Raw genomic sequence first — 13,455 nt, forward strand, 5'->3', positions numbered from 1 at the left:
TCAAGCTGACATTTATGAAAGAAATGTGCTAAATATGGAATGACACTTTACATTATGTGGCCTATTAACGTAATTGTCCTCTGCATTCTGAACAATAGACTATTAATGCAAGATGAAATTGTGTTTAGGCCATTTTCGCTAGAATATTTTAAGAGAAAATACCATAACCTGTCGTCTCTTTGTTGTTTGCACGTTGAATGCATTAGCCTACGTTGTAATTTTTAGATGGTCCACAATGGATACCATAGGCTACATGCCAGGAACGTTGTAGCCTACTGTAAATGTTTATTGTCCATTTTGTTTGGTAGAGAAAAAACGGTTGCAACAGCTTTTAATGATAATCATACATTTCAAAAACTCATCAAAACATCCTGTAACATAATGTCACGACCTGGATGCGGAAGAAGCACATTACTCGCTAATGCAATAAATCCAGATCAGACAAAACATGTATAATAGCCTATGCATTCGGGTCGCTTTTGCACCATGCACTGACAACTGAAGCGCCAGCTGTTTCCTCTGTGAATATTATGGTGTAGGCTAATTGCATTTATACGTTTTGTTAATGAGGCAATGTACATCGTGATGAGGATTGTTGGTTCCTTTGTGTTGCTCTGTCAGTTTGCAGCTGCATCTGGAAGGGACCGGTCTCGCGCTCCCCGTGTTGTCTAGCCCTCTCTATTCGGCGGAAAAAAGTACTATTTCATTCATCCCGTTTCCTTCCATTCATCTGGGCACTGCAGCGTAGCGAAGACTCGGGGTTCGATCAGCACGAAAATTCTTATCAATGGAGAGAGTGACGTCAATGAGCTAGAGTGACGTGCAGTCACGTGGGCGCAGTGGGGCCGAAATAAAAACACGGAGAGCTGACCGTGGTACTGAAAATATCCCCATAGCTCCGTGCAAGAATAGCCAACCATACGGCTTACACAAACGATATCACTACACAAACAAAACAGCAACATTCAAACAAAGCGTGTATTGTTGAAGCGGATTCATACACGTAAATCACGAGACTAACTTAACTTGAATACAAAGTTTGAAGAGGACACAATAAGTGCGTCGGACTGCGCTGCCCCTGACAGGATTCCCGGTAAGTCCCGGCTTTCTTTTTATAGTAACAGGGAACAGTAATGGCAGAAGGCGTGGGAAAATAAGTATATATTATAATGTGGAGGGAAAAAACACATTAAAAACGCAGACCGAGGCGTAAAGATTTTGCTATATTAGTTTGCATGTTTAAAAAACATTAATTGCTGGTATAAAAGGACACAAAAATGTAATGTAATTTGTAATGTGTAATGAAATGATGAAATGTATTTTATATATATATATATATTGTTTGTCTTTATATTAAAAAGGGAAAAAAACGAAAAAAATGCAGTAATGTAGAAAATAAAAGTATAACAATTATTTGTGAGGGAAGTAATAAAACTGATTAAAACCACTTTAGTGATACTGAATATTGCAATGATGACTTTTATAATTATTGATGAAGGTGACGGGTATGATCAATGGCACAGCTCGCATAATGATTATTACCACGCCCTTGCTCATGCTTTCATCATCTTTCTCATCACCATAGCATTAGATACCCAAAATAACAACGTCGAGTCCAATCACAAAAGCGCACGAGAGACACTGACATAAAAAAACATGTTGTTTTGCTTCTGCTTGCCTTGACTTTTGCCTGTTGGAGTCCAATTTGACGTATTTTACATACTTGTAAGTATGGAGCAAAGAAATGTTGACATCAAATTTAACAGCAGAGTATTCATTATCTGTTTTCATGTCTTTCAAATGTTGTTGATTGGGTTCAATTTGTGATAGACGTTTAAATCTTAAATCTAATAGTCTCAAAGCAGAAGATTATAGGCCTACTTGAGGACAAGGCGTCTTAGAGTCGGATTACTTGCGTTCTTTGTTGATAAGAGCTCCCTGGAGTGCTCTGTCGTTGGAGGCAGTGGAGGGTGTTACTGTTAGAGCTGTTGTTACATCGTGGAGACACGACTCTATAAGACCAAAAAAAAAAAAAAAAAGTTGATCTTTTCAAATTTGAAAGGAGCTACAGACTGTTGTTTATTAATAAAAATGAGAAAATTGTGCATGCCAAACAGCTGTCAAACTTTAGATGTGTAAACCCATGCATCGTAAGCCAGTGGGCACATATTTGCGATTGCTGCAGTGTTTTCTTGTGCAACTAGGCAACGAGTGGAGTTTTAACTAAATAACCAGATTTTTACCATAAACATTGGTGTCGTGATGATCAAGCATTACGCGTCAGGATCGCTTAATCTCAGTGTCAGTTTTCATTACAAAATTAAAGTGAGCTAAGAATGCCGTTTTATTCACTGTTGTTGCGATCCCAAAGCTTTAAAATCCAAATTTCATGGAGTGTTTTATCCATATGAGTGAGAAATACTCGTATTTGTTTTTTTTTTTTGTTTTTTTTGGAGCTCAAACTTGCTTTTCATGGTCATACTGAGATCCTCTGATCATCTTTGTATTGCTTACTCATTAACCTCCCACGCATCGGAAGGGCTCCCTGCTAAGGCGCTTTTCCTCCTATACCTTATTAGCACCGCGCCGCGTGTGCGAGCAATCACATGCACAAAGCGCTTCAGAGTCCTCACGAACCGCACCAGCTCAAGCCGCAGAGCCAATTAGAACGCCTTTGCAAAATCAGCTAAGCAGCAGGCAATAACACATCAATTATAGCTTAACAAAAGATCCCCCCTCCAATGAGTAAACAATTTTTGTGCAAAATATAAATACGCTTTGTTAGACAGATCACTTCAGAATAGAAAAATCCTCACTGGGTTTGACAAGGAAAAATAAAGTATTTACTAAAGTGTATATTGACATTAGTTTCATTACAGGAATGAGCAATTTATGAAATGCTCTAAGGTATCAATTACAAGTCATACTTACATTAAAAAAAATAAAATAAAAAAAAAAATCTAATATACAGTGCGTGTTGCATTCAGGCAGTCTGCAAAGAAGTGAATGTGTGTCCACCATCTTACCTGAGAAAAATCTTCATCCTGAGCTAGAATGCTGTGCATTGATGTGTGATGCAGACGACTGTTTTTACTCAACTTCATTTATATATATATATATATATATATATACATACATACATATATATATATATATATATATATATATATATATATACAGATTTGATCTTTGACCATTTATGAATTTTTCTGTCTTTCAGGTTCAACACATATGTACGGTCATGAGCTGGTGCCAACAAACTTTAAATGTCCCCGTCATTTTCCTGTTCATGTTATTTAGTCTCACAGTCAAGCCTGCAACCTTCAGTCCAGTGACAGCAGCCAGCAACACAGTAAGTGAAAACTATGCAGCATCCTCCTCCTCTGCTCAGCAACAGAGTCAATATACTCAACCACCAGAGGAAAAAGGCTCGCTACATGATGAAAATGAAGAAGATGAGCTTTTCAAAGACGTGGACCCTAGAACCCTAGCAGCGGTCCTTCTCGAGGCCCTCAACCAACCTCAGAAGGAAAAGATGAGTGAACGAGAAGAGGGAATGGAAGTGGAAAGGCAGAGGGATCTTCAGGGTGCAGACAGAGACAGAGATGGTCACAAAGAGCTGGAGCTGGTCATGGCAGCTGCTGCAGCGCAAGGAAAAGATGAGAAAGAAAGAGAGGAGGAAGAAGAGAAAAAAAGGGCTGAGGAGGAAGAACGGCTGACGGAGAAAGTGACAAGCCGCACCACTAGTCAGACGGTACCATTAAAAGAGCAGGTGGCTCCACAGGAGGGGGCCACAAAAGAGGAGGTGATCAAGGAGGAGGAGAGGCAGGAGCCAGAGAGAGGGGAGCTGGGGGAGGAGGAAGAGCAGCTGAGTCCAGAGGAAGTGAAGAATCTGGAGACTGTGTTAGAGGAATTGCAGAGCTACAGCACAGCCACTAAGAGAGAGCGCGACACGTCCACAGGCCAGAGGGAGAGCCGTGGGGAGTATTTTGATTACCTGGACCGTAATGGGCTCATGAACAACGAGATCAAGCCTAAAGCTAAAGGTAATGACCTAGCCCTGTCCAAGAAGAAGCTAAAGTGGCAACTCGAACAAGAGAAGAACAAAATGCAGCCTTTACAAAGAGGAGGCAACTTCATGGATGACTTTACCAATAACCTTGCTGACCCAGAAGAAGAAGATGAGGAAGATCAGGACGACGAAGAACAGCTAAGCCCTGAAGAAGAGGAAACTCGGGCCAAAGCAGAGCAAGAGGAGGTACGCAGACAGGCAGCAGAAGCACAAAGAGCCAAGGCGGAGGAGGAAAAGCTTGCAGACATTGCATCTGACATGCTCCTGAAATACATTGTGAAACAGGACAAGAAAAAGTACCAAGACAACAATGGTGCAGAAGATAAGCGCTCTGATGAGGAGGACACTAGTGATGACGATGATGACATTGACCCACAGACCATTGATAAGTTGATTGAGATCTCAAGCAAGCTGCATCTTCCTGCTGATGATGTGGTGGACATTATTAATGATGTGGAGAAAAAGAAGAAAAAAGATGCTCCTGAAAATCTCCCATGGCAACGTCCTCTCGTGCCGCCTCCAGCCCCCATTGCACCTTCCACACTGTTACGTAAACCTCCTCCCTCAAAGCCTCCTCAGCCGAACATGAACCCATTAAAAGCCTGGTTCAAAGACAGGACCTCAGTCAAGCCCAGCAAGCAAGATATTTGGACGAGGCAGCAGTGGCCCTTTCGTACCTACCCTTCCTTCAAGTTCTATCAAAAACCCTACAGAGGGTATTACCCCATCTATATCCCGCCTGCAAAACCAAAATCCCGCTACTATTCCAAGCCCTCTTTCGCCCTCAATAATGTCCTGGGAAACTCACTGGACTATGACTTTGATTACTCTCCCAGACGGAAGTCCCGTCCCTGGGCGCAGTCTCGCCAAAGAGCCCAACCAGCCTTCCAGCGGAACCTCTACTTCCCTCACCCTCGGACTTTCAAAGCCGTACCCATGCCTAAACCCCGGTCACCTCCACGTCGTTGGCCGTCCTTTTATTACCCAGCCCGAGCTCCTGTAGTCACCAGGGAGGATGATTACTACAGTTCGCTGAGGCAGCCGCCACAGGACAGCGAAGAGGAGCTGGAGAACTTCATTGAGAGAGTCTTTATGAAACATCCCCGGATGTTTCAGTGAGCAGACTGGGGAGAAATAAAGAGTGATGAGGAGGTGGAGGATAAGAAAGTGAAAGGAAACAACTTAAAGACTGTTCATTGCCAACCTATCATGTTCTGGTTTCTTTTACTGAAATCACTCCCTTCATACTCACTTATTTGCTTCAGACACAAAGTTTACCCTTAAGAAAGAACACATTTAGGATCTTCATGTCCATCTAACCACATCTTCCACCCTCCTCCCCCCCGGAGAGACTGACCAGCAAAGCTACTTGAGCGGTGAGAGGAAAGGGCGCTTGAGCCTGGCACATCTCAAATCCTCAACATTCAAGTTTTGCATACCCTAAGAAGGCCTTTATAAAGATACCTGATAGCATGAAACACCATGTTTTCATCCCTTACAAAGACATTCAAGATGGAATCTTAAAAGGCTTGCCATTTTTATGGAAGCAACTCCATTATCTAAGTCTTACTTGCATATCTTTTTCTTATTTAGTTTTTTGTATTTTGGACATTTTAAATCCCAGTGGTCAATATCATTGATCTTAATGTAGAGGGATAGCAAAAAATATTCTAACTGCACCTTTAAAGAACGCGCAAACAGATTCATTCAGACAGAAATGATAAACCATCACAGTGCCATAATGGTAGAAATATACATTTTGTTAATTCAATACACCAAATGTAGTCTTTCTTGTACCTCAAAGTATTCTGCTTGAGCATTTACCATTTGTGTGTTCCCTTGTGAAGCAAAGAGGACACACTCTAAGTCTTGTACATAGAATTAGTTTCTTATCGCTGTCTGCATTTTGAATTTTTTCCTTCAGTGTGTTTATACCATTGTTTTTTTACGCAAAAAAGATAGAAAGTTGGTGCAAAAGACATTCATACATTCCAACGATTTCTAAGAAACAAATTTATTATTTCATACAAGCTGTTTTGAATACAACTTTTAATTGCCTTAAGACACTCTCTTCCCCTTTTCAGATGAGCAGACTGGCTGAAAGGTTTGTTCTCAAGCTCATAAACTTTATTCAGTGGAGCTGGGAAGCAGTGATCAGCCTTTTGACTTTGTTTTACAAATAAAACAAATATATATATAAAAGATAATTAAAAAATGATTTCATGTTTGTGGTATTAAATGTGTCAAATATTAATGGATTATTTAAGGGTAACCTTGCCCCTAGGCCAGTTACATCATACCAAAATCAATCACTGGGCCAATGAGAGCTCAATCAAAATAGCTTAGACAATCTATTCATTTAAATGATTACAGTTCACATGGGAATTTATTAATATACTAAACATCAATGTTAATGTTAATTAAGTGAAAATTGAAATGAAAATCAGTAAACCTATTTTCTTAAAAAGAAGTCTGTAGGTAAGATTAAACTGGCTGAAATTGTCCCAAATGAGATTGAATAAAATGCACCAAACTGGTGCTTGTCAATCTGAAAAAGAAAGAATATTCAAGTGTAAGGGGGAGGCATACACCGTTCTAATTTTCTTTAAATGATTTGAAAGACTGACAGATGGAAGCTAAAGGGAAAACGGATGCGGAGAGCTGAACCAGTGGAGGAGTAAAGTTTCTGCACGTTACTGTAAACTTGCATCTAAAATGTGTTGCTTCTTTGAAGACATTAAGAGCATTGAAAAAAACTACAAAAAAAAAAGATGAATGACTAGTGTATCCAAGTAAAAATGCCATTGAGTCTTGTGTGAGGAAAAATGTTTATGTCCTTTCTAGATGTATCTTGTACGTAACATAATAAACATGCGTTTGCTGGATGTAAATAACCGCATGTTGATGACTAGTTTTGCTACACAGAGAGAAATAAATAAACTTGACTATTTTTTATTAAGATTGTTTTTTTAATTCCTTCTTGTAACGAACATGGTTGTGAGATTTGTACATATCTGATACATTTACACACTATTACCTCCTACATACATCACACTCAAATTAACCTTAGCATAAATCGCTACAATTAAAGTTTTGGTTTACCTTTTTCCATCTTATAGCTTATAACAATAGGAAAAGCATACACAAAAACAATACTGAGATCAGAGTACATTACCAAAAGGAAGTTAACCATGAACATTCAGTGTCTCAGTGTGAAAATCCTTCAAAGGTGATCTCTCTAATGAGCTCATTTGATCAGCAATTAGCCCAACAAACTGTGTGAGCCCCAGAGCCAATCAATGCCACATAACTTCCCCCTAATTGCATGCCAGGTCGAATTTTCTCTTAGATTTGATATGCCGTACGTGGGCAAATACAGACACGTATGTGCACGCACACATTAAGAGACAAAAGAACATTAAAATAAGGCCAGAGGACAGATTTACTGTTAAAAAGGATTATGAAAGGAAAAGAAACAAGAAAGCAAGCAGGGCAGGGGTCTTGACTAATGAGATACTAAGCACATTAGTAGTCCCACTAGGACTGCTGTGTGCAATCAAAGACTTTCAGCAAGGAAGGTTGTTATAGGGAGAGACGTCCCACTTTCACACCACATGAGACATGTTCAGGAGTGAGATTTGCTTTTCATACCTGTAAATACACTTAAAGTGATAGTTAGAAGAAAAATCTGCCATCATTTACCCTCATGTTCCAGACCTGAATGAGTTTCTATCCCCTGTGGAACACAAAAGAAGATATTTTAAAGAATGTGTCTGCTTTTGTCCAAAGGCATCCAAAAAAAAAAACACTGACTCTCATTGTATGGATAAAATACACGGAAACATTTTTCTAAATATCTTATGTATTCCACAGAGGAAAGTCAGTCAGTGAGGTTTGGAACAACATGAAGATGAATAAATGATAAAACGTTAATTTTTGAGTGAAAGAATATAAATTAACATATCTTGAAAGAATGTAACTCGCCTGCTTTAAAAAGCCCATATACATGAACTCCAAACAAATGAATTTTGTCCCTTTTATTGGTTACCACACTGCAAAAAAATGACTTGAATGCATTTTTCACTAGTCTAGTTTGAAAAAAAAAAAAAAGAAAATATATAAATAAATACTTGTTTTTTTAACTTAAAAAAAAAAAAAAAAAATCTGCCAGTACAATAAGACAAATGCACTTATATATGTAGATATATGGAGTGTCGCTAAAGTAAATTTATCCAGTTTCAAAGATCAAGATATTTTAACTGATAAATTACACAAAAATATGGATTAGGAATATGATTTTTGTAGTGTATTTAGATGCTTTTTATTTCAAAATGACTGGAACAATCTTCACAGAACAAAATGAATTTCAGTGCTTTAATTAAAACAACAATATGGCAGTAGAACTGTGACCTGAAGCAGTCAATTTTTTTTTTTTTTTTTTTTTGGGGTGGCTCCAACTTCAAGGCTACTACCACTCATATTAATATACATTTTTATTCCTATTAATTTATTCATATAATCATATTAATCATCCATCTCCTACTAGAGAGCTCTGAAAAAAAAAAAAGACTATTTCAAGGGTACAATGACATCAGTCGAACATGGTTTTGTGAACAAGGACCTTCATATACAAAGTGCAAAGTTGTTAGTACATAATCACTTGATACCCAATGACAGCAATTTTCAATTCAGAATGTTATAAACAACAACTGAACAAGACAGGCCTGGAAACAAACAAGGAGTGACAGCTACAATTTCCCATGAATAAATCAATAAAAAAAGAAAAACACAGAAAATTAGGGAAACCGAATCAGACAGGGAGGGAAGACAAAGAAAATGACAGACTAATGAAATGACTAGTGAAATTGTAATCAACAACAAAAAGGCTCGGAATAAAGAGATACCAAACAAGTGGCGAGAGGTAGTCAATAATAATGTTAATGAAGAAAGTGAGGGGGTGGCATAGAGAAAGAGAAATAGAGAGAATGGGGCGACGGAGAGGTTGATAAGGAGAGCGCAGCCCACGGAGGAGCAATGATTCATGAGTCACATGGTTGAGAGGTGAGTCATACTCGCTCTACTGCAGAACCCTCAGCCTCCAACACACACCGACAATCCTTTGTCATATTCACTTACTCAGGCACAGCCACTGGGAAGAGTAATTGTCAAATTCAGTCTAACAAACTCTATAATACCACCCAATTCAATTAAATAAAAAGAGAAACATCTACCAATGTGTGTTAAATCCAATTGTGCATGAACGGGCAATTTTGCACACTGACAAATGCCAGAAAGAAAACATGTGCTTATCAAAGAGAAAAGCACCCCCTTTCTGTGACACCTGCGCACCGGCACACCAACAAAATGACAAACACAATTTCTTTGCCCTGAAGGCTTGCCCAGAAAACAGAGGAATGAAAAAGCACTTTATTCTCCTGATCAAATATCGAATCTGTCCGACATTCTCTATGACTCAAAACCCAACACCCCCGATGCAGAAAAAAAAAAAAAAAAATCAGCATAATGGGAAAACCCACGGAAAGCCCATATGTTCCGCCTCCACCAAAAACAATCTCTGCCAAGTCCATCAGCGTGTTGGCCTGAAGCGGTCTTCACATTTCATTATTGAGGTGGGAAGCTCTAGGGTGGGTTTGCCTGTAAATGTTGTCCCAAGATCAGCTTTTCGAACATTTATATTGGTAATCCTCCAAAAGAAAAAATGAACTGAAGAAATGTCCTCACCTTACATCATTTAAAGGGCAAGTGCAAAACAATAAGACTGAATTATTATACAATGTATTACTGAACAGACTGCTCATAGATTCTATAGGGCACCATCTACTGAGAGGTCTCACAGGTTAACCTAAATCTCACAGGAGTAGCCTTTACAAAGGTAAAGAGAGGGCGAGACACACTCTTTATAGTAGATAAAGAATTACTGTCCATAAGGATAATGGGAGGGAAGTAACAACATGACATTAAAAATTCATCATGATGTAGGCAGAGAGGCCAGGCAATTATGATGGGCGGAAGGAGGTGGGGAGACAGAGACAGAGACAGAGAGAGAGAGAGAGAGAGAGACAGAGAGAGAGAGAGAGAGAGAGAGAGAGAGAGAGAGAGAGAGAGAGACAGAGAGAGAGAGAGAGAGAGAGAGAGAGAGAGAGACAGAGAGAGAGAGAGAGAGAGAGAGACAGAGACAGACAGACAGACAGACAGACAGACAGACAGACAGAGAGAGAGAGAGAGAGAGAGAGAGAGAGAGAGAGAGAGAGAGAGAGAGAGAGAGAGAGAGAGAGAGAGAGAGAGAGAGAGAGAGAGAGAGAGAGAGAGAGAGAGAGAGAGAATGCAGAGGCACCTGGCAGAAACTCAGTTTCCACTGGAGATGCGCTGCGCTGGTGCCAGATCATTGGAAAAAGACTCATACAGAGGAAAAATGAGAGCAGTCATCCATCAAACTATCAGTGTGAGACCAGCATATTATACTTACTGTCATAAAATGTGCTCCACAGAAGCTAAACAGTGTTTCAGGTAATCGCAAAGACATGTTTGATTAACTTTGCAATTATAATGACTTACTCATGAAATGACACTGCGGAATTTCATTTGCCGCAAAAGCCATTTGGAGAATGAGGCTATATATTTTATTGGCTGTGAATTTCCAGAATTTCCATTATCTTGTAAATTTCTACAGGAAAATGTAACAGCATTGATGCAACAAAAGCTAAAAGATTGCTGACTATTGTAAACAAACTGTATGAAAGGGTACATATTAGTACTAAAGGCTGATAATGTTATTTCAGTCCCACTCTCTTTCTGACAACCTACGAGCCACTGACTCACGGTGCACTTTTAAAAAGTATCTCAAAACACATTTGTTTGCTAGGGCCTTTCCTTGACTAATTTTATTATCTTATTTCTATTATGTGATTTTATTTTTTTGGTCTATTTCATTTTATCATCTTATTTCTATTCAATGTATTATCTTATTTCTATATGTGTATATATGTTTTTTTTTTCTTTGTGTATTTCTATTCTGTAAAGCATTTTGTAAACACTGTTTCAAAAGGTGCTATCTAAATAAAGCTTTACTTACTCTAAGGTATAAAGGTGTACCTTTAAAGGAGTAGTCAGGGTTGAAGTTAAAGGGTTAGTTCACCCAAAAATGAAAATTCTGTCATTAATTACTCACCCTCATGTCGTTCCACACCCGTAAGACCTTCGTTCATCTTCTGAACACAAATTAAAATATTTTTGATGAAATCCGAGAGGTATATAACTATAGACAGCAATATACACAACACTTTCAAGATCCAGAAAGATACTAAAGACACTTAAAACAGTCGACGTGACTGCAGTGGTTCAACCTTCATTTTTTTTTTAAGCGACGAGAATACCTTTTGTCTGCAAAGACAAAACAAAAATAACGACTTTATTCAACAATGTCTTCTTTTCTGTGTCATTCTCATACGCTGTTTATGTTCAGAGCTTCCAGGTTCTACATCAGAATGCGGGCTCATTATTGGGCGACGCTGGTCACGTGAACAGACTCGTGTGTGATGCTGACGCAGGAGCCATTCAATAATGAGTCGGCATTCTGACGTAGAACCTGGAAGCGCTGGACATAAACAGCATGAGGATAACACAGAAGAGAAGATATTGTTAAATAAAGTAATTATTTTTGTTTTGTTTGTGTGTTCACTACTCACTACTCTGCTCCTAATGTGTGTGCACTAACTTGGATGGGTTAAATGCAGAGGACAAATTCTGAGTATGGGTTACCATACTTAGCCTTCATAAAAAAAAAAAATAAAAAAAAAATTAAGGTTGAACCACTGCAGTCACGTCGACTGTTTGAACGATGTCTTTAGTACCTTTCTGGACCTTGAAAGTGGTGGTTAAATTGCTGTCTATGGACGAGACATATACCTCTTGGATTTCATCAAAAATATCTTGAAATAGAATGAACAAAGTTCTTATGGGTTTGGGACAACATGAGGGCGAGTAATTAATGACAGAATTTTCATTTTTGGGTGAACTAATCCTTTAAGCTCAATCTACAGCACTAGTGGCATAATGTGGATTACCACCAAAATGAATTTCAACCCTCAGCATTTCAAACCTGTATAACACTTTCTGTTAAACAAGTTTTCAGAATTTCTTCTGAAATTTCTTTCTTTCTTTTTTTTGGTCCATACAATGGAAGTCAATGGTAACCAAAACAGCTTTCATGCTCCACAGAAGAATCAATCATACAGGTTTGAAACGACACGAGTGAGTAAATGGTGAACTGTCCCTTTAAGAGCAACAAGCAGTTACACAGTACCCCCAGTAGGTAATTTTTTTCCTTCACATTTTTATACTAAAGAAGCTTGCATAATATAGTGTACTAAAGGAAAGAATTGAATATACATTGTTTTAGGCACACTTTTAATTAACTGTTTATTTTTACAGAACAATTGCTCTACCTAAATTCAGACAATAATCCTTTAAACTGCATATTTAAGGAGAATAATAAAAATATATTGTAGGCAGAATTTTATGCACTACATAACCACTGCACACATATTAAGAAAAACACATTAGCGGACTTGTAAACACGCATTATAATGCTACATCCATTAAAAAAAATGAAGACATCGCATTTGCATGAAAAACCACCGGAAACACAATTAGTCACTAAGTGCTGCAGAAATGCAATTGACAGAGGGGTGAAAAGCTGAAGGGCACATGACAGTGTCTGATGTCCATCTCCACTGACAGGAGATAAAGGAAGACACTCTGACCAACAGCTGAGTTTATATTTAGAAAAAGGAGGGAGGGCTGCAATCACGCTGCGGGTCAAATCGTTTGACACCTGCACACTGATGACGATGAAAAACAACAGGCAAAAGATTTCTGTTTTCATAAATCCCCAACAAATGGAAGGAAACACAAACAGACATTAACAAGACATGTTGAGAATGAGAGATGAAGCTAAAGTGATGATGAAAAAAGCACAACTAATTTGTATTTCCAATGCAAATTATTAGCTCACATGAACCTGAAAACATGTTTTGTGTGTTTGTCTTTAATTTCTGTGGTGTTTTGACTTCCATCTTTTTAATCATCACTGATTTCATGAATATCTTTTTCCTCTAAAAGCCTGTCTGTTGTCATTATATGGACATGTTGTGTCTTCGCCTGTAATCTCTTTTTCTACTTTTCCATCACTCCTTCATTGTGTGTTTCTTGCCACAATGGTGGTGCAGTCAGCTTCACTGCACCACTGTCACAAACGACCGACTGGTGACTCATCCACTTACATACTCAATCTCTCTCTCTCTCATTTTCTCTCTTCAGCACTCTTTATCTTTGCTTCACACACACAAAAATGATACATTCCT

At 38.6% G+C, this 13,455-nt stretch overlaps 1 protein-coding gene across 2 annotated transcripts; it reads left to right on the top strand.

Moving 5' to 3' along the window:
- The first annotated feature begins 310 nt into the window (after window positions 1–310).
- On the top strand, window positions 311–7,031 carry vgf (VGF nerve growth factor inducible). 2 transcript variants are annotated; one of them, XM_051901397.1, is made up of 2 exons: window positions 311–1,093; window positions 3,221–7,031. In XM_051901397.1, the coding sequence occupies exon 2, from the start codon at window positions 3,242–3,244 to the stop codon at window positions 5,189–5,191; it is 1,950 nt and encodes a 649-aa protein (XP_051757357.1). In that variant the 5' UTR covers window positions 311–1,093; window positions 3,221–3,241; the 3' UTR covers window positions 5,192–7,031. The 2 variants fall into 2 exon arrangements, with proteins under 2 accessions (XP_051757357.1, XP_051757358.1); XM_051901398.1 differs by lacking the exon at window positions 311–1,093 and adding an exon at window positions 1,409–1,725.
- Window positions 7,032–13,455: the final 6,424 nt, after the last annotated feature.

This window comes from Ctenopharyngodon idella, chromosome 7, assembly GCF_019924925.1.
Source record: "Ctenopharyngodon idella isolate HZGC_01 chromosome 7, HZGC01, whole genome shotgun sequence".
Classification (NCBI taxonomy): Eukaryota; Metazoa; Chordata; class Actinopteri; order Cypriniformes; family Xenocyprididae; genus Ctenopharyngodon; species Ctenopharyngodon idella.